The sequence below is a fragment of the Chaetodon auriga genome, chromosome 6 (assembly GCF_051107435.1).
Source record: "Chaetodon auriga isolate fChaAug3 chromosome 6, fChaAug3.hap1, whole genome shotgun sequence".
In the NCBI taxonomy this organism is placed as follows: Eukaryota; Metazoa; Chordata; class Actinopteri; order Chaetodontiformes; family Chaetodontidae; genus Chaetodon; species Chaetodon auriga.
In genome coordinates, this window is record NC_135079.1 from 15,493,610 (window position 1) to 15,516,426 (window position 22,817).

Below are 22,817 nucleotides of genomic sequence, written 5' to 3' on the forward strand. Positions count from 1 at the left end.
TCAACAAAAACACACACATGCGCAAACACACACATAGGTATACGCGCGCACACACACACACACACACACACACACACACACACACACACACACACACACACACACACACGCAGCGTCCTCTCTCCTATTCTAATTAAAGGGACCTCTCTGCCCTGGTTGTGTGTGTGATATTGACACTTAGCTCCGTACAATAAACTTTATTGGCAAGCCCTGCTTGATTACAGCACTAAACTAGAATAACAAGGAATATGGGAGGAGGGGACGTGGATTATATACTAAACAGACATTAGTGAGCTCTATTCAAATATCTAGTGCAGTTTAACAGCAAGCCCTGAAAGGCCTCTGGTTCTGAAGAAAGCCTCTGCGTGGGCACCAGCAGTGAGATGAAGCTGAAATATGCTGTGCACAAATACAAAAAATGACATCGGTGAAATACAGCAAAGGTAGAAAAATACAGGGAGGAGGAAAGAGATATATATCGAAGAATGGAGGAAGGGAAAGAGGGATAGATTTCCCGTCATTAATGATCTATGGAAAATCTTCTGTCTATTTTCAGATATACTGTTAATGGCTGCTCGCTGCCATTAAAATCGTTGCCGTCCTGAACTCAGCTATTCACGTATTGGCTGCTGCTTCATCTAATATTCATCTACTGGAGGTCAGTGGCATTGGTGGCATGCTTAATTTGTATACACAAATTAAGGGTGGAGAGTAATAAGTAATATACTCATTTGAAAGTCTTATTCTTGGGGATGAACAAATATAGAATTTAGAGGTTTCTTACGTCTCAAAAACCAACATACAAAATGTTCAAACAGTAACTTTATCTTTGAGGGTTCAGTTAAAAAAAAAGACTACATCCATCCTTTTTAAAAGTGTCAGAGATAAGAGCTGTATGACTTCATTGAAGCAAAAACACACGAACAGTCGTGAAAAAGAAAGAAAACAGAGTTTGTCTCTCCTCAGCACTCTAACGGCCCTGGTGAGAGAGGAAGCCTTGTAGAGAGCGGGCTCTGCAATTATTCCCTCAACCAAGGTGTCTCAAACAATACCTGGAGGCAGAGACTTTGCAAAGCCCTCCTCATCCTGGACGTTAAATTACCAGCCCAAGTGCTAAATCAATTAGGCTAAACCGGCAGGTGAAGCAGAGGGTGGTGTGTCAACCTGATCTTACTCTCCTTGCACTTTTGGTACTTTGTGTTAAAGCATAACAAGGATTTCAATCAAAAGACCCACTAAGCTCTGAGCCATTAGCAACTTTACTTGAGCGAGTGGCGCACGGTGCATCTACCTAAATGAGCTGAGGCGTCCTGCAGAGGTCACCAGTTATTAAACGTTTTCTATTATCAAAAAGTTTAACAGAATGAAAAAAGATTAGAAAATATGTGTGTGTGGGGGGGGGGTGGCTGTTAAAATAAATGCTTAAATTTTAATTCCATACATTCTGAGAAGCCTGTGATAACAGAGTTGTGACTCAAGAGCAAATGAACTGCAGCCGTCTGTCCCGCAGCCTCCACACTCACTGAGCGGCTCTCTCCACTCAGTCAGTTGAACTACAATGACCCCTACTGGCCTAAAACGGTACTAGGTTGGTGTGCTCCTCAGACAAAGAGCTTGTACTTCATTGTGAACTTGTGGCTCTGGATTTTCAACCCGGGAAAAACACAATCGGGAGAAGGAAAGACGAAAAGGTCACGACCTCTTTTCTTGTAATAGAAGCGTTCTTTTCTGACTCGTTCAAAAACGCTCAGTCGAGTTTTGCTTTTTGCTCTTTTGAGTTTCTTTGTTCATCTTTGATCCACTTCCATCTTCACACTCCACATCCTTCTCCTCCCCCACTCACGTTCTCCTTTTTTCCCTCTCTCTCGAGACCTTGGCACCCTCGGAAGGGCCTCTCCCGCTGGGTGTGTTGGCAGAGCTCTGTCTCTGATTCACCCACAGCGTGCCCTCTGGCTTAACAGGCTGGCACAAGGACATGGAGCAGAGTTGAGAGAGGAGGGCAGGAAGCATGGAGCTACGGAGTGATAGAGCCATATATTACTGAAGGAACATTATCACAGATTAGGTGAGCGGTATGAGTTAAGTTATTTGAGGTGCAGACAATGGTTTTAGGCCCGTGGTTTTTGTGAGCCAGGCAGAAAATGCGAAATTGGAGCGGCAGGTGCTCCTCCGCCGGTTTGCACGTGTGTCTGGAGGAGAACATTAGAGTGAGACACACATGCGGCCTCACCTTGAAGAACCACTGACCCCACACACCTTTATTGCATCTCCAATTAGGGGAGAGGGAGGGAGGAAGGGAGAGATACAGAGAGGGAGAGACGGAAAGAGAGAAAGAAAGAGGGGGAGAGATGTATTTCATAAATGTAGTTCCATAAAGAGCACTGACCCAAATGGCATTCAGTAATTCTTCCCTGTGCCAGAGGAGGTGGGATAATCAGAAACTTCATCAAGCTCACTCCTTCCTTTTCTCCTTCCTTGAGTCTGCAACACCTCCTACTGTCCCACCCCCTGCTGGAACCTCTTAAACAAAAATCGTGTGTAATAACTGCGTAACGTACACAAAGCATCCGGAGCACGCATCAAAGACCATCCCTCCATCCCCACTTCATCGCTTCATTTTAATTAAACAAGTTTCCTCCACTCACAGGCTCGCCATCTCTCATCTCTTTGATCTGTTCCCACCCGACTCACAGCGAAAGAAACAGCCCATCTCCATCTTTGAGAAAGTTGTAAGTGTTTGAGTCTGAAGGCTTCCAAGGCTTCCAGTGGTGCGGCATTGATTCAACGTACACAAAAAAAGGCATAAAAAAAATAATAAAATTCCTGAAAACATTAAACAAAACAGCTCCTTTGTGACACACTGAACTATAACTACAAGCCCTCATGGTCCATGTGGGTCCACTGATAAAAGCAGAACAAATTCCTTTTTGAAACTGTTCAATAAATTCAAATCTGTCTTCATGGCAATGTCGGCAATACATATCAAATCTGTCACTGCTGTGTTGAGATGGATGTGGGAGGGCAGAAATCTGAAAGAAAATAATACAATTAAAGTGTGTCTCGAGCACCGAGTCCCCATCGATCCAGTCGCTCTCTTTTCCAATACACTATGGACTTAACATGGACTTATTCTTTCTTAAGCACAACTGGGACTGCTCCCTCCCCCCAGGGTGCAACACTCACACAATGCTTCAAAAGAACATTTTGTTTATATGTTCAATACCAGAAACATCAATAGAATTATCCAATCATTAATTTCCTATTCAATACAAATTTAATGCAGAGCCACGGAGTGGCTAGCTCATATCCAATGAGGACATCTATCCCCAATCGCTCAGCTCTGTGCTTCCCATTGAACACACACAAACATACGTACACATGTACACAAACACACACACACACACATCAATGGGACGGTCCCTAAAAGAGCAATTCCTCACAGACTGACTCAATACTGTAGAGAGGGGGCAAAGAAGGAAAAGAGCAAATAAGGAGGATGGGAGTGGTAGAAGAGGAGGACGTATTATTTCTTAAGCACCACTGTCAAGGTGAGAGTCTTGACATTGGATGGTCAGCCAGAGCCGAAACTGACACAATTTCTTGGTCTGGCCGACTGTGTACACATCTGGAAAGTCTGGTTTGGTCATACAGGTGTCGGGAACCAGTGGTGGAGGACGTATGCAGACTGTTAAGGTAAAAGTAGCAGAACTGTAATATAAAAAAACTCCATTGCAAGTAAAAGTCCTGCAACATCAGAGTTAAAATATTACATATAATATTATTGGATCATTATTACTGATGCATTAAAACGTAAGCAGCATTTAAATGTTGCAGCACATTAACATAAGGCTACATTTAAAGGGCAAGGGCACCAATTTTACACATCATAGTCTGAGTACAAATTGGAAAAAGAAAAAATCTGATGAACTTTTGCAGCCAGCTCAAGGCTACATTAGCCACGAGTAGCATAATACAAGAATCTCTCTGCATTGTGGGTAACGTAGCCACCAGGTTTTGATACGGAAGAAGTTAAAAAATGTAATCTTTCTCAGGTGGAGTACTCTTTTAACCACTTTAATATACAGTTGGGTAGCTACACTTAAAACAATTCATCATTTACTGATCACATGTTTTTATTCAATATCTACAAAATATCTGTCTGATAAAACTAGTGGAGTAGAAAGTATGATATTTTCTTCTAGTATAAAGTAGCATGAGTAGAAAAACTCAAGTAAAATATCTCAAGTACATGTAAGCGGAGGAACATGGAGGAGCTGTGGGTTGAGACAGAGATGAAAACTCCCTGAAACATTTCATACATGGTGGTTTCACTGTGACTCCTGTGAGGAGCTCAGTCCAATCAACGAGCTCATTCATGGCAAATTTCAAGATCAATGGCAGGTTCAACAGCTCCATGCTCGATGATAAAATCTATAGCTCTCTGTTGCATGTGATTAGGAAATGCGTGGAAACGCTATCAGTATCGAAATTCATACAGGTAGTGAACCCAGCTGAACCCGCACCTTCCATAACCCCCGACACGATGCGTATGAGACGGAGCTGTGAGCCACCCATGTGTGTGTTTAACATGTTAGAGCTTGCGAGATGACACGAGAGCCAGGGTTCACAGGTCAAGTGGAGTCAAACCAGGTAGGCCATTGGCTGATCAGGTCTGAGTGTAATGACTAATCAATGGTCGAATGCATTAGTCTAATCTAATGGGCCAGGTGGGAGAGGACAACGCTAGACGCATGGAACACATGATTGAGCACAACATGCAACAGCAATGCAATCAATAACACATAGAGTGGTCTAACCCCATGGGGGGGGGGGGGGTCCCCACGACTGGAACGACCTGCTCCAAATGCATTTAGGAGGAGCTCTGTATGCGAGTGTGTGTAAATATGTATGTATGGTTGGTTGGTTAGGGGAGGACAGAAAAGGAACCAAGCTGTTTTAGTCTGATTGATTGGATTATGAAATGAAATGAGGGAAATCAAAGCCTTTTGTTTCACCTCAGTGAGTAGCTACTGTGTGTTTCTGCCCTCCGAACAGAGAGCCGCGCACTAAAAGAAAGAGCGAAAGAGAAAGTGGTCGAGGTGACGGGGTGCGTTTTAGAATGCAAAAAGAAGAATGTTGATTACAATGAAACGCAAAATACAGGAAATGAATCATCTGTTTATACAATCAGAGGAAGGAGAGGTGAGACGTTCTTCATATTTAGGTCTGTCCCGGGAGAAAAGAAATCCTCCTCTGTGTGTGATTTGACCTTCCGCCATCACTCAGTGACGAGCATTATGTGAACCTGCTCATGGGTTAAAAGCATTGCTGGGCTCCAAGGTACCAGTCTGTACATTACTGAGGTCACTCACATCTCCAACCTCCATCAATGAATGTGTTTTAATGCAGAGTGTGTAATGGAGAGTAATGCTATGACAAAAGAAACACACGTCAGACACTGACATTTGTTAAAGAAAGGACAAAGCTGGCAGAGAGAGAGAAATGAATTTTTTGAAAGTTGCTGGAAAATTTCAATGACTATTAAAAGGTGGCAAAGCATTGATCAGCTCACAAGTAAATCAACCACGAAGAGAGAGAGAGAGAGAGAGAGAGAGAGAGAGAGAGAGAGAGAGAGAGAGAGAGAGAGAGAGAGATGACAAGTTAGGGACAAGAGCCAGTCAGAGCAGAGGACAGGCCTGGGTCAATACTTGCAGCACATGCTGCTGACACTGCACCGCTCAACACACACACACACACACACACACACACACACACACACACACACACACACGTGATGTTTTCATCACTTGTGGGGACATTACACAGACTTACATTCATTTCCTGGAGACTTACCCTAACCTTACCTTACCTAACCCGTAACCCTATCCTCAGTCTTTACCCTAAAATGTAATGATTTAAATTGTGGGGACCTGTATTTTGTCCCCACAAGTAAGGTGAGTCCCCACAATGTGACTGTGTAAACAGGTTTTTGTCCCCACAACGTGAGTAATACATGGGCACACACACACACACACACACACACACACACACACACACACACACACACACACACACTCTCACATGGACATGTACACAAAGACAGAGAGACATCAGACCCATCAGTCAGCCAATGTCAATATTTCAAGAGGGAGACAGTGAAAAGGGGAGAATGCAAGTGTGTGTTTGGGAATAAGAGGAAGCCAGACATCTCACACACACACACTCCCCACAATTAAGGAACATTTGCAGACTAAAAAAAAGGTCTTTGGACTGTTGGTTGGATATGAGATATCTAAAGACATCACTTTGGTCTATGGACATTTTTGACTTGTTTCTGTCACATACTTACATTCTTCATTTCACAGAGCAAACGATTAATCAGTCCATAGTTGTAAGAATAATGAAAAATGAAAATAATACTTAAGTGAGGTCCTAATGTCATTGTCTCACTATGTGTGCACTGTACATGCACACTAACATTGAAAATCTGGTGACTGTTGTTTTAATGTCTGTGATGCTGCAGCTTTGCAATTAATTTTTTCTATTTTGGGTCTATGAGCATGTAAGTGTGCATATAAGTGTGTGTGAGAGTGTGTGTATGTGTGTAGAAAAGAGAGGTCTGTGATAGGGGCCTCTCCATCTTTGAAATGAATTAGCGTGTGGTGCCTTATTGAGTGAGGTCCAGTGTTTAAGTGAAACTGATGAGAGATGTGTGAGCAGCGAGGACTGGGCTATAAGTATGTGGCTGGGGTCACAGGTTAATCCCTATTGATTTACTCCACCGTCTGCATACAGCCACACAGGAAGACAAGGAAGGAGAGGCCTGCTTTACCGGCTATCACAGAGCACAAATGCAGAATAAAAAAAAAAAAAAAAAGATTGCTGCTCACTCACACACACACGCACACTCTTGGTTACCTAACACTAAGTAGGGTTAGGGACGAGAAAATGTATCATTTAATCTAAATTGGTAGTTAAACAGGCTCTACTTAGAAAGACTGCAGAGCATGACCTCCTAAAAGATCAATGGGAGATATGATCATTGGCTTCATTTATACATGATCATACAAGTCCGATTCCAAACAAGTCAGGACGCTGCGTGAAACATGAATCAAACAAAACGCAATAATTTGATTATCCTTTTTGACATGTACTCAATTATCAACGATACAGAGACAATAAATCGAATCAGAAAAGCTCAGTGCAGAGAGCTAAACCCAAAATCCAGTGAGAATATTCCAAAAAATATAACAAGGTAGCACATCTCAAGTTATCAAGTCGAGGAGGACAAAACACTCACATTTCACTTGTTCGTTTGGCTCATATTACAATCACATCACAACAGAAAAACGCTCATGTGCACAGAGGCTTCATCACAGCGTTTTCAATATAGCTCATGAGTGAGAACACTGGGACTGACTGCTGTCACTGGGCTCACTCGGACATGTTCAGGTGCAAAGCGATGGAAACATTTTTTTGGAATAGGTCATCTGGCCAGGAGGCACTTTTTTCTTCATCTCAAACAAAACACAGAAGACGAGCATGTTTTTCAGCGAAATGGGTTTCACACATGAACATTCAGATTCAGATTCAGATTACTTTATTGCCCATTAAATTTACATGAAATGAAAATTCATCATGCGGCCATTTCTGTCAGCGTTGTGACAGATTTAAACGCTACCATCAAAATTGTGAAATCACAGCAACAAGACCAACAGACCGGACCACAATGTGCTCGGTGAGAATCCCAAATAATGGCCAGACCAGGCTGTATTTATAAACAAGCTCTTCACAGTCTCACCCCAGAGGAGGAAAGGTGAAATATTACATTAATATGAACAACTATTAATAATAACCCCCCCTTCTCTCCCCACCTCTTACCCCATCACTCCTTCTCTCTCCATCTCTATCTCCCTCCCTCTCTCTCTCTCTCTCTCTCTCTCTCTCTCTCCCTCTGCCTCTAATCCTATCATGCGGGCAATAAGTGTATGCACCATGAGCACATTTAATTTCTGCGGTTGGTTTTCAGCGAGCCCAGAGGTGAGCCTTAATAAGGATCAATGGCACTTTATCTGGGACAGCACCCACTTCACAGCATGCAAATTACACAGCAACCCTTAAAAAAAGAAATGGATTTAATTAAAAAATGTAGAACCACGGGCTCTGGAAATTCAATTAAAGGATTTATGCAAAGGTTGGCTAGCTTTTTGTGTTGCAGTTCCTGCTTATATAATGAGCTTTTCATATTAAAAATCAATAGGTAATCTGGGCTAGGGGATCGGCTGCTTATGTACATTTTTGAAATCAATTTGAAAAATAGTCCATCAGCGCCATGTCACAACAAAGAGGGGAGGGAGCGGTGTGTGTGTGTGTGTGTGTGTGTGTGTGTGTGTGTGTGTGTGTGTGTGTGTGTGTGTGTGTGTGTTTGCGTGCTGGAAGGGTGGGGGGCAGTTGCAAGAAAGCAGTAGGAATGGATGGCTGCGGGGGGGGGGTGATAGGTTACATCTTTCTCCTGTCTGAGGGTCACAGGAGAAAAGCTGTGAGGCTCTAAAGGTAAGAGAGATGGGGAGTGAAGGAGGCAGCGTGGAAGAGCAGAGGGTAAGTGAGTAAAGGATGTCTCTCTGGCCAGGTCAGCTTCTGGCTCTTTGGCCTGTTCTGATCCCGTCTATTAGAGAGAGAGAGTCCCTTGGCAATGAGGGTCTAGCTGGCTCTGACCTGTGGCTCTGGGGTAATTTAGCCCAGCGCCAACTCAGACTCAGCCCAGACTGAGACAACCCAGGCTGAGGAGACGTCCTAATGGCCTCCCTGAGGTGTCTGGAGCTGGAGGAGCAGAGAGGATGTGGTTGAGGCTTTGAGTAACGTTTCTTCCCAAGCAACACTGTCACAGAAAGACATCTCATAAAGAGCTAAATGTAAAACTGATGCGCACCGTGCAGAAAAGCAACGTTATCAATAAGATAAGACAATATTTCAGTATGAGAGACACAAAATTCCACTTTTAAAAGTTTGACTGCGTTCTTCAACTTCTTCTGCTTTCAGCGCGGATGTTGTTCATGCCTCCTTCACACTCATGTTGTATGAGTGTGTGCAGGCAGGAGGGGTGAATGACTGACTGCATACAGTAGCAGACTGTCAGCATTTGATTGGTTCTTTATTGATCCAGACACGCTCTCCATCACATCAACTCATCCACAATAAACCATTTACACAGTTTCCCTGTGCAATGGACCACATAACCAGGCCTCAGGCCATCTCTGTTCACCCACTCTGTGTGTGTGTGTGTGTGTGTGTGAGAGAGAGAGAGTCTGAGCGTGTGTGTGTGTTTTCTTTAATGAAATGGTATCTCCGTGGACAATAATCCCAGTAACAGGATTGGGCAGGAACACACATGTCAATACAGCCAAATGGGATTGTATGCTTTTATCCATCCCCACACCAACACATCTTTCTCTCCCTCTCTCTCTCTCTCTCCCCCTTTGTCTCTCTCTCTCCCCCACCTCTCTCTCTCTCTCTCTCTCTCTCTCTCCTATACGTACTGCAGCAACACAGCAGGGAATGTCTGACAGGAATATCACATTCATTATATCTTGCTCCTCAAAAACGATCTAAAACACAGTCTCTAAAGGAGTATGTGAACCTCATACCAGTTAGTATAATGTTTAATGTCTACACCATTGAGGAGAAACCTACACAGTGTCTCCAGTCAGGCTGGAGCTGACCCCCTCCTGTGTAGCTCCTAATCATCCAAGAGGACTCTATTACAAGGGCCTGGCAGCTCATCTAACCCCACAGAGGAGAAGGGGGGCTGGCGGGTAGATTGGGACCTCTGCTCCTCTTTCTTTCCACATGGTTAAGCACCACACACAACAGCAGAGCGTACACACGCGCGCGCACACACACACACACACACACACACACACACACACACACACACACACACACACACACACAGGTGCCTTGGTGTGCAGCAGAGCCACTGTGTCTGTGTGTTACACCAGGTAGCAGATAGAGCACCTGACCTTACGTCTGTCTGCAGGAGAGAAACTGATAAAGAACACTGAAGCAAAAGTGGCCACCATGCTCACAGACAACACCAACCACCGACCCTCAGTATGCGTCAGTTATATGGTAATGCTGATGTCTTCGGTGCAGGACCTGTCCCCGGGGTTAACCCCAGAGGTGCAGCAAGAGAGCTCCTGGTCACAGTAGACAAGGCTCAGCAGAGTCCCACCACTCCTGACTGAACAACCATTTCTCTAATACAGCCCTGACTGCTGGTGCCTGGTCAAAAGTTCAGCCTGTGCATATGTAAAAAGGTGGCCTGGTGCCCGAGGCAGGATCCTGGGTAAAATAATCACGCTAAAACGCTAAGAAGCATGGGACTAGGCGAGAGCGCTGATGAAACCGGCCCCTGGGGCCACTGAGGTGTCTGATTGGACCGGCGGAGCCTCTTAGGCCTGCGCCCACAACACCTCCCTCCCCTCTTTCTATCCATTACAGTGGATGATGAGGTACTGGAGCTACTGCCCACACTGATCTCCATTCAGCTCAGCACTGTCTGCGCCTATAGTTAAGGTATAGATTAGATGAGTATAGGCTGAGCACAGCTGCTCAGAGCCTGAGGGTACACTGATCTTGAGGGAGCAATCAGTCAGTCAACAAAATGTCACAGGGTCAGCGTTACAGTGTGACAGGATGGTGACAACTTCTCAAAGGTTACAGCCCAACTAATAACTGCAACACTCACTGAAATTCATTCTGTGTTGTTTAAATGTATGCAGTTTTGACTCAATGTGTACTGTCTAATAAGCATATACGTAGGTTGTCAAAGGCCTGAAGTCCTATCCTGAAATGCTCAAATAAATCAACCAAAATCTGCGTCGATCAAATTTTGAGCATTAAACAGAACTGCGATAACCGCGGCCTCCCGCTGATTCTCAATCGCTGTGACAAACATACATATACATCCAGACACGTACACGAACAGTGCACACACCACTGCAGGCCAGATCATTCATCGCTGATAATCACACCAAAGGACACAGGGAAAACTCCCACTCCAAACACGCTGAATTAAAGAAACAGGAGTTACAGGCCTGGTCGCACAATCTCTGATAAGTAGATCAAGGCACGGGGAGGGGAACATGATGTTAGTGAGAGATAGTTTGGCTGATTAAAATGTCATGGCTCTTTATAGATGCCTTTCTCAACTCAGCAAAATGGAATCAGCTCTGTACATCAATAGCAGAGTGGGCTGTGCTCCCTGCTAATACAGAAGTTTCTTCCACTTAAGCAGAAGACACAACACAAAGAATGCAAAACTGAGTCCAAATATATTTGGGAAATTGGCGAGCAGAATACAGCAGCAAAGAGATGAAAGCGGAGGGGAAAAGTGAAGAGCTGATAAAATAAGAGAGCATGAAGCGCAGTTAATGAAGGAGGAAAGCATGAACATGATTGGATGACCAAGTACGGGGCTTATGGCCTGACATGACATCCCCTCGCCTTTACTACAACAATCAAATTAAAGATTTAGGACCACATGTAGCTCCAGGTGTTTCAGCAGTCTCCATATTGTGAATTCATGCGTGTGCTCATCCGTGTGTGTGTGTGTGTGTGTGTGTGTGCGTACGTGCGTGTGTGTCTCCTCGTGCAGCGCAACTGTATATCACTCCACCTGTGCTCCTATAAATCAAACCTGTGTTTTAAATGAGAGGCTGGTTATTTGCGCAAGAACACACACGGGGGCTTTGTGATTGTTTTTTAGAGTCGACATTCTGCTTGTGTTTGCATCCCAGAACAATCTCCACGGATCCCGCAAGCGTACGCAAGCAATTAAAGCGATACCATCTTCATATCCCTGCAACCAATAACTGAAATAATATCACTGTTTTATTAAGCCCTTAATGTGGGGGCAGAAGGAGTGAGGAGTGGGATTTTAAAGAGGATACACTTTCAGGGGCCTTATCAACCCCAGATTTAAATAAGAGCAAATGCTAAGCTTAAGGGTGTGCCTCTGTGTGTGTCTGTGTGTGTGGCCTTTATCAGACATGAGTTTTGGCTAATCGCTGTGTCAGCACGGCAGAATTTAATTACTGGCTCTACCTTTGTCCTTTAATATTTACTAACATCTACCCTACGTTTAATTAACCACGTGTAGAAAAGCCATAGCCTCATTCTGGGGGAGAAGCCGCCCTGCTAATTGCATCCGTGTGCTCACATCCAAAACATTAACACCCTTCCCTTGGACACACAAGGAAGGCAGAAGTATCATCCAATCAAGGGTGCACTTCCGAATCATCTGATTAAAAGGCATGTTTAACACATTTTGGTACGCCTAAAAGTGACGCAGATCAGATTTGGAGATTGAAACAAGACAGAAGAAGTGATGAGAGAGAGGCACAGAGAAATGCTACACAGGTGAAGAAGGAGGGGAGGGGAAAGAGTGTTTTGTGACAGAAATAGTCGAATTGAGGAAATGTTCAGCTTGCCATTTTGTGAAAGGTGCTGAGGAGCAGTTCCTCTCATCTCTCATCGTATGTCAGAAGGAGGAGAGACAAATGATGGCCCGAGGCCTTGTGTCTGTCAGACATGATGGATCAGAATGATGCTTCACTAAAACTCCAGCACGCTGCCTTTCAACACATCACATTTTCCCTTCAGTGCAAATACTAAATTGATAAAGTATGAAGAGCAGCTAATGGAAAGATGTAATAGTCAAACTAAAGCATATATTAGGAGACTATGGAGCCTAAAGGGTAGAGTGCTGCTATCAATTGAAAAGCGTCGCAGAGCAGAGGACACAACTTATACCAAAATTAATCACACTGTTGGATTTTATCGTTCATACCCAAAGTGAAGGAGGACGTTAACCTCGGGCACCCGACATCACCTTATAGGCACACACATGTGCTATGAACACTCTCATGCAGTGATTTATTGGACACCCCCCCTGCAGACGCATCCTCACACACTTATGCAGTTGCCACTCTGAGCTGTGCTACGGAGGTTATTGCCTTGAGAGGAAACTTTAGCGGTAAGCAGTCTTATATTTATGATCTAACTGGATGTCACTGACAGCAATAGTTACTGTAGATGTAATACTTCACCAACTTCAACGGTATGTCCAGATTTGGGTGAGAATTCCTAAGGCTGTGACAACTGAAATATAAAAAAGGCCTGAGAGCCACCTCAATAAAAGAGAAATGTATGTGGAGCCTGAGTGTGCGGCACTTTTTTTTTTTTTTTTTTACTCTCAAGTCTGCTTTCAGTGATCAGCACCTCACTACAACCCTCGGTGTGCATTTCTTCTCTATTATAAACTGAGCTACAATTGACAAAAAGGCCAGTTTTTGCAAATTGCCTCAGCATGCGCGTCACGGTCTAATGAAGCCAACAGAAATTACATCACCAGAAAAAAAAGGAAAAAAGACACGCAATGCCAAATCACCAAAACTGACACTTCCCATTCCCCCAGCTGCACCTAGAAATTCTGCCCACTGGTCTTGGCACCCCATACTCCCACAGGACAGCCCAGGGGACATGGCCATAAGCCTTTTCCAAAGCCATCAAAAAGATGCTGACTGAATGGGTAACATCCAATGACTCCTTCAGCACCCTTGCAAGCTGGTCCACTGTTCCACGACAACAATGGAATCTGCAAAGTTCCTCCTCAATCTGAGCTTGAACAATTGGCCACAGCCTCCCGAGGAGGCTGAGCAGCAGCATGGGACCAGGTGAGGGACTGGAGGGTGTGCCTCAGTAACTGGAGCACACTCTGAAGTCCACTCCACCGGCCTGCGTCTGTTGGATTGGATTGAGAGCCCGTGTTGTATGTAGCCAAAGTGCACACTCCTTGCCCACTATAGAGAGACGTTCCATGTCTCAAGCCTCTTCCTGGGACCCGTTAGGGAGACCCTACCAGGAGCCGTTAACCCAAAACAGAGCCACCAGGGTCACAGGGGCACGCTACCTCCCAACAACATCACCATCACAGTTGAGTGTCAATTCTCTGAGGGGATCTGGTTTTATTGTCGCTTCAAAATTAAACTTGTAAACAGATAAAACACACTGGTCCCTGCGGCATGGCACCTGGCCTCCTCTCTCTGTAACTCTTAAAGACAGCCTGTGAGGACATAATGTCTTAACTGTATCTCTGCTGTCAGACAGGTCTTTAGTCAGCCTGCCTATATTAAATACCCAGAACTTAAGATAACTCTTCAGAAAATATCTGGTAATAGCTTCTCCTGATGGGAATGAAGGGGTCTGTGGTAAAAACATATTTGACAGAGAGCTTATTATCTGAGTATTCCAGAGGTCATGACTGCATACGAGTAGAGACTTGAGTTTGTGCAGTGCATTTACTGTAACCTAATAGTCAAAGTACACAGGATCTGGAATATCGCCTACCCTTGCGAGAGGATAGGGAACCACCTCTAAGAGTTAAATAAACAGTGACAGGAGGAAGAGGAAAACAAACCACAGAATATCTCTTTATCTGTGAAACTCTGACTCTCTCCCTGAGCCCTCAGCAGTCAGCAGATCAACCCCCCCTCTCCATCCTTTTCCTCTCCTCTCTCCCATGAACGTGCCAAGACAAATATATAGGCTGAGTAAGGGGCACATCACAGTCTACAGAGCCGCTCTGGTGAAATGAGAGTTACCAAATGTTAAACGATCCATTCTGCTGGCTATTTAGTCCGAAAGTTAGCGAGGTCGCAAGGTTACGTGACATTTTTTCAAAACTGTTTCCTCACTTACCATAGACTTGGTGAATGGTCTGGCCAGTGTGAAGAGAAAGGTCATCAGCCACCAGCTCTGGTGAATGGAGGTGTACATCATATTCCCAGGATGCAGTGCGTTGGAGGTGACACCGTGAGGTGAGAGGCGCCGGTGGAGCTCGTTGCTGAAGAGGATGTTACAGAGTTTGGCCCGATTGTAAGCCAGCATGGACCAGTACTCCTTCTTTGTGGGAGACAGCAGGGCCAAGTCCACCTTTCCACATGAGTCTAACAGGTCTGTGAACCTGAAACACAGTCCAAGATCAAGATTAGTCAGAGTGTGTGCGTGTGTGCGTGCGTGCGTGTGTGTGTGCTTTCTACTGGCAGATGTGTGGTGCTGGCTGCATACAAATCAAAGACGTGACATGATGTTCTTTAATTGCCTGCGACAGAGCTGTTAAACTCCAGATGTTTGACAAGGCCCCTTAAACATTACACTACTCGTTGTGTTATTATGCAGTCACACAATAACATCACAATACACGAAAAACTACACTCCCCGTGTGTTCTGTGACTGCGTGTGTGTGTGTGTGTGTGTGTGTGTGTGTGTGTGAGGGATGGGCTCCAAACCGGTGGAACACATCCTACATATTAATCCAGTCATTAGAAAACAACCAATCAAAATGTCACCTGGTTTCCTTGTTGTGATTTTACAAGCTTGCTGCCTCTTGTTTACTGTCGCCTTCCGCAACATCCTTGCTTGGCTAAATTACAACATCTGCAGGCTTTTCATTTCATGTGCTGCAACTTCATAACTACTTTAGCAAGTAGAGGTTGATAAATCAAAGGCCTGAGCACCGAAAGCACCAAATGTAGTTTTTTTTGTTTTGTTTTGTTTTTTTGTCAAAATGTGTTCACGTTACACTGAAAGTTGTGCCTTGTTACAGTGAATGAATTCAAGAATGATTGCCATAAATTATTTTTCCCCGCCAGATGATTCACATGAACTTACATAATAAAATACAGAGATTTTGGCTCGCAAATATACCTTCTCTACAGAGCCAGAGCTGCAGCTTCGATCCATCAGAGGTAATTTCATTAAGGATATTATCTCCCCTTGTTTGACCACATCTGATGCAGTACTAGGGCAAAGTAAACCTGTATTGGGCCAATTCCACAGTAAGCCCCTGTGGTGGAAACTGATAAAGTGTCCAGCCATTACCCGTGTGTCCATCTCTCCCACCCCTGTCCCTTATAGGTCAATGCTGCACCAGTGACAAGGAGCTTAGGGAATACAATATGCTGCCAGGTCAGGGGTCACACGCTGCTTGTGAGGGGAGGCTAAGTGAATAAACGGGAAATCAGCGGAAACTGAAAATAACACAAACAAAAAAGGGAGCGACTTCAATAGATGTAATATAGGTCTGGAATGAGGTGGACAGAATGGAAGATGTAATATGAGATATTGTCTATTTCCGCTCCTTCTTCCCCTCCCTCTAGTCCGTGTCAGTGTGTAACTGACTCTCTCTGGTCCTGCCTAAGCCCTCTTTGAAGGGGTTAAAGCCATTGCTGCTTGTAGAGGAGAGAAGGAAAGGTGAGTGTATGTGTTGGGAAGGCAGGGGAAGGAGAGCGGGAGCTGTAGGGCAAAGAGTGAAGAGAACACCTGACCATCTTGTCCTTGCGTATATGTACACATCGTACACATTTTGCCTTCTCCCAAAGCGGTTTTTCCACCACCGAAACTTGTATGAACTCACTGTTTTTACTGTGTAGGCAAGTCTTGCATCAATCAAATGTTGTCAATACTCCCTTCATGACATGCTTCCTTTCAATAAGCTTTTCCTACTCTCTCTTCCTCTCACAGCTTGCAATAGCAGTGTGACCCCAAGTGAATCTGGGTGTCAAACCATCCACTCTGCTGCTCCAGTCCTCTCATGCATGGCAGTCTGTATAACATAACTCATATGAGGGCCCCTGTAATAGTGCTGCTGTTTGATCTGCTAGAATAACTCTGCGTATGTTCTCCTTGTCTCAGGTCACTCTGCCGAGCTCCAATCAATCACTCTGCTTGGCCGTCTGACTCACTGAGGCCAGGATCAATGTCTCTCTCTCTCACACACACACACACATACACGCACACACACCACACACACTCACTGAGTCTGAAACACATGGCTCAGGGCTTGGGCTCACAGATCACTGCAAGACATCATGCTTGTCTACTGTATGACAGGAAATACAGATGCCTATGGAGTGGAGCTGCTTGACAAAAAGATAGGACTTGAAAAACAATGGCAGAAGGAGAGAAAAGGGCTGAGTCAGGGGGTCAGACAGAAAGGAGCAGATACTTGATCAAAGTAAATTTTAGCTGAGAAGTCCATCCATCATGTTGATGATACGTTTAATTCGTAGTGACAGCATGTGGAGGGAAATGAGTTTTCAGTGAGGCTGTCATGTTTGACAATATGCATTAAGACTGATCTGAGTTTGTAGTGAAAACTGGCCAATGAGGAGCCTGTAACTGCATGACTGGAGCTGAAGAGATGCTGCACTAGACAGGATAGTTATGGGATATTACTGCTTAAACTCTATCAGTGTGAGTTAAATATGGCTTAACTGTGAATGTTGGGAATACAGTGCAGCCAAGAGCATTGCGCTCACGCTCAAAGTATTCTGCCGGCTGTAAGAAATGTGTTTACTGTGTTAATGGACCACACTAGTTGACTGGAGGATTAACTAGGTGAAATGATTTCTATCACTATAGTTAGAGGTATAGACGTAAATGAAGATAATTTAAGGTAACAACATAGAATGTGGCGCAAGGATCTGGTAATTACATCTTGGAGGTTGTCTGGTATTATCATGTTTTTCATAGATGTTGCATAAAACAAGTTCTGCAGGAGTTAAAGGTACCCTGTGGAGGGATTTTTTACCTCTGGTAGCGCTATGGAGCACTTTTGCTTCTCTCCTTTGCTAATGGTTTGTGAGGAAGAAAATGCATTCAACATTTGTTAGACCTCAAGGATACAGACAGAGAGTTTTGTCTGAATGTTAACAAAAATGTATTTGTTTACGAGAACCCTCCACAGGGCACTTTAAGCTTAAGCTGTATAAATGTACACAACTGGTCAAAAAATATTTTTCTTTGCACATTCAACATCATTGAGAATAAATTAGGAGGATAAGCATTCTGTCTGAAAGGAGGCACAGGTCATGCTTATTCTTCAATGCAGCAGCCACAAAAATCTGAATGTTCCTCATCTTAATAGTCTTCTCCTGAGACCACGCAGATGCACCAATAACAAACTAGTCAGCCTTGGAAAATAAATATCCACTTTTTTACATGCCAAGTTTGTTGACTTTACCTGTGGGACTCGGAAGATACCACCACAACACGGGCGGGGGCCGAGCAACGCAGCACGTCCTGTAGGCACTGGACAAGCAGGAAGTGACCCAGATGGCAGATCTGGAAGGTGGACTCCAGGCCGTCCTCCGTCAAGCTCCAGGGCTGAGTGCACACTGCTGCATTACACACTAGAATGTGCAGGGGCCTATGGGGAGGGGGGGGTTCGGCAGAAAATAAAACATGATTTGATTGCTTATTGATTATAAGTGAAAACAAAGAAGACACTGCAGCATAAAAAGGGGGTTTTCATATATTATTAGGCTCAAAAAAAGGTAAGGAGAGACCGGGAGCAGACATAAAAAAAAGAGGATGAAATGGTGAGAAGCGAATGCAGAGAGAGGAAACAGGGTGTCTTATTCCAGAGAGTGGCAGACTTTAGAGGTCTACAGAGACAGAGCATCAGTAATGCTGATATGATACAGAGGTTTCCAGTGCAACTCCCCATGGCTCGACAGGTACTGTAGATACTGAATACAGCTGGCGGGAATCCAAGAGCAACAACACATTGAAAAGCAATCTCAAACCATTTCAACACATGCGGGTGGTGGAAGTAATGGGTGTTGATACAGGCTCTGTGTAACTACTCTGAGTAACCAAACCCACGAACACATCGACTGAGAAGGGGCTGAGCAGAAGAGCGCAGATCAAAGGAGATACACACACACACACACACACACACACACACACAAGTCATGATAGAAAAAAACAACTGACTTTATTCAGGAGTCTTCTAAAAAGAAAAAAAAAAGCTTTGCACACACAGACACGTAATGCATTTCCATTCCTGCAGACTTGGCGTGGGCGAGCGAGTAACACTCCCTGCTCGCGTGCCAGTGAGTGGAGATTGCTGGATTGGTCAGGGCAGCGAGAGATCCTTGTCGGTGACAGCGTCGCTCCAGCGAGCTCGAAACCACAGTAACACAGCCGAACAATCCAAACACACCCCACCAATTTTTAATTTCTTCCATTAGAATTAATTATGAGGCCGAAGGCAATTTGTGTACCCTGTGTTTAAGACTGCCTACTGGATTAATTAAAAACTGGATGCTGGAAAATTAATGTGTGAATTGTTATGCCTTTCTATAATGAGCCATCCCATGCTATTACATAGGAGTGTACTGTACGATCACCTTCAGGCCTGCGAACACACAAGGTTCATTAAAGAGCACAAACCTAGTCACAAGTCAACTTAAGGACTGCCGACCTCAGCACATTATCAATAGAGCACACACTAGCAGCCAGATATTCAAATAACAAACCGAGATACAAAAAAAAAGTAAAGACGTCTAACTTAATGGGTAGAAAAGAAAAAAAAAACATAATAAATGACCTTTGTGACCTGCACTTCAATCAGACAGAACAAGACACAGAGGTAAAAAACACAGTGATGTCAAGCTCTGCTCTGAAATTGCTCTCAGCTTAAAGGCAGACAAACCGCGTTGGTTGGATTTGGCCCGGTGTTCCCCTGTCTAATAGAGTGTGAAGTACAGCAACATTGTGCTATACAAAGCAAAACTCTTGGGTCTGTCAGCGGGGTACTGAGCAGGGGCTGCACAATAACACCACAGCCATGAACTCTTGACCTAACTTATCAGCGCTTCAGGATGTCAGTTAAACCTCTCAGGACTTAAATTTGGTTTGACTCTGTTTTTTGTGACCTTACACAGCAGAAAAAACTCAGTGTGTCACTCAGTACATCACTAATTTGTGATCAAAAACTCCAATAAACAACTTTCCTCTGGCCAGTCGAGCGATTTCCCCCACGCAGCTCAGATGGGCCTCTGGTGAGTCTGCTTGTAATGTAAAAGGCCTGTTAATTCAACTGCCCACCAGTTAGTCCCTCTCTCATAAGCGCAGGTCTAATGAATGTCTTTAATAGGCCTATTGCCGCGTACCACAGTCCCTCTTTCCACATTAAGACCTCACACAACATTGTGTGCACCGTGCAATCTCAGCGCTGGTCAAACGAGGGTGTTAACTACCAAACAGGGAGACATCAGTTTATATATTTACTTTAAATAACCCCCCTGGGTATGACCCCTGACCTCTATGATAATGGGGGCCAGCAGGAAGAGATTGCCTGTGTGAGCTGGGCTAAGACCACTGGTCATTAACACTGCACTTTATTGGCAACTGGCACGGGCATATAGATATGTGTGCACCGCTCATCCTGATCCATATTCAAATTCACACACCAGAGCTGCTTACCTGTAAAGTGTGCAAAGACACACAAGAATGTGAGAGTGTTACAGTCTCCATAATGCAAAGGAATGGAAGACTAATGCGATCTGGTTTGCCCGTATCCGCGCAGACCACCTACTACACTCAATATGCTTGAAATTACAACAGGATAAATGCAGTTAAAAAAAAAAAAAAAATCACAAGTGAAAACAAATTACATGTGTTAATTACGGACCATTCAGTAGAAATTGTATTAGGGGCATTCTGTCAACGCTGTCCTCCATCAATTACATCCCGATGAAATTGCACTGCATTCAACAATATCAATATCCAGGTAATTTCATTTCAAAGGACAGGCAATTAAAGCAGAATCGGGGTCAATGGAACACAAAGCAGCGTGAAAGCCACTGACTAAAGCACTTAAAAGCAAGGGAGTGAGAAACGAGAGAAGGAAAAGAAAAAGACTCTGATTACATTTCACCTGTCAATGACACGCTGCAGCAGCATTATTGTGCATGTGTGTACGGGTGTGTGTTTGTCTCCGTGTGTTTACAGAGCTGTGCGTTTACGCGACACAGAATTGTCTGTGGGCATGTAAGCACATGCGTGTTGTGCGCGTGCGTGTGTGCGCGCACTCCTGTGTGTGTTATGCCTGAAGACATACGTGCAGTAATAGAGTGGTGGTAGACTCAGACAGCTGCCCAGTGCCATTCACAGCTCAGAGCTCCCAGCCTCCACTCTGCTCTGTTCGCCTTCTGATGAGAATTAATGTACTCTGACGTCCCCTGGGACTTCCCCACTCCCCCCCCTCCCCCCAACAGCACAGCTAATGAAGAAATACAACCTTGCCAAAATACTGAGGTGGAGAGAGCGAGCGACACAGACAGGGGAAGACTGAGAGACAACATGAGCGAGGGAGAAAGAGAGAGAGAGAGAGAGAGAGAGAGAGAGAGAGAGAGAGAGAGGGGGGAGGAGAGACAAATGGGAAAAAGTGAGACGCAAAAAACAAAAACCAGGAGAGGAATTCTGGGGACAGCAGGGTTAAAGGCAGGTCAGTATACTTCAGTGTGGATGGGAGGGACACATGTAAGAGACAGGAGGGAACTATAGGACACAGAGTGAGGGAAGCCACTGTCAGGTTTGGCTGTGACCCAAGACACGTGTCCTGGATGGCCATACCCTGCCCCGGGGCTGCTACGGGCAATGACTGCCCTGCCTCTCCCCAAGGGGCTCCCCTGACACCCCCCCCACACACACACTCCCCTCGCCTAGAGACCTGAGGGTGGATGAGCAGTATGGATGACAGAATAAATGACCCCAAAATAGCAACTGTGCGACCGACCACGGGACGCTAAACGCAAGCTGTAAAAGCTGACCACAACAAAATAAGTGCCACGAAGTCTGGTAGTCTGTTCGACCAATGTCAAGCAAATCGGCACAAATACACACACTCACTCCTGGGGATCTTGTCCATATGGTGTCCATCAGTAACCGTTTGGATGTCCTTTAAGTGTGGTGTGTGCGGGAAGTAACAGCAGTGAACACAGTGATCGGCCTGAATGACGTTTAGCACTCATTTCTCTTTACTTATTTCTGTTTTCTTTTCTTTCTGTCTTACTGACAAAGTAGCAAGAAAAAAGCACCAAAATCAGACTGTGTCATGTTTTGTTGTCTTGTTGCATGTGCTGCAGGTAAATGCAATGTAAATTGGTTTATACTCACAGTTTTTTGGCCTTGAAAGAGTCAGCAAACTCTCTGACGCTGCGGAGAGAGGCCAGGTCGCACATCATGGCTTCTACTCTTGCTTTGTGCTGTAGAGACAGGAAACACAGAAGCACGATTGTAATAACCAGCAAAGCATTTAGTGTCACCAGTGTTACTTATGGTTTTTGCAAACTGCCACTGTTATCATCACGTTCAGCAAAAAGAAACAGTTATGAAAAAGTCCCCAGTAAAAGTGATGTGTGAAAAGATGCCTGTAAGTAATGGAAGAAGGATCATTCCTCTACTGCTCTTCTTGAGGTTTCTTCCATTTTTTCCTGTTTAAAGTTTTTTTTTTTTGTGGAGCTTTTCCTTATCTGAATGGAGGCTCTAAAATGATAAAGGATGTTGTATAAAGCACTTTCATTCAGGCTGGTAAAACATTATGTCACAAGGGTGTTGACACGCAGTCACAGTCCTTTCTGAAGACTCCGTCAGAACTCCATCGCTTTGACAGCACCTTCTCATTGCATGTGTGGCTCGTCCTACACCATATGTTGGTCGACAGGGTGAGGATAGGAGAGGAGAAGAGAAAGATAAATGACTTAATAAGTGAATGCATAGCTGCATTTACACACTGAGGAAGGCTAAATATTCATCATCCTCTCCATCCCACTGTAGCATTGTGCTGCAGGGTGAAGGCCTCAGCAGAGACGCGGGCTGGCCTAAAGGAGCATATCACTTCTTTAACAGCCTGCAACCAAAGTGTGTCAGTTTGGACTTTTTCTCTCACCCCCTTCTTGCTTTTT

General features: G+C 44.6%; 1 protein-coding gene across 1 annotated transcript in view; it reads right to left on the bottom strand.

Moving 5' to 3' along the window:
- wwox (WW domain containing oxidoreductase) overlaps positions 1-22,817 on the bottom strand; it is a 124,154-nt gene that overhangs the window by 67,682 nt on the left and 33,655 nt on the right. Inside the window, exons 6-8 of the mRNA XM_076732609.1 lie at positions 22,030-22,118; positions 18,086-18,271; positions 14,761-15,025 (exon numbers count right to left, since the gene is read on the bottom strand). Of these exons, the coding sequence (XP_076588724.1) occupies positions 14,761-15,025; positions 18,086-18,271; positions 22,030-22,118 (540 nt within the window). The remainder of the gene's footprint in view (positions 1-14,760; positions 15,026-18,085; positions 18,272-22,029; positions 22,119-22,817) is intronic.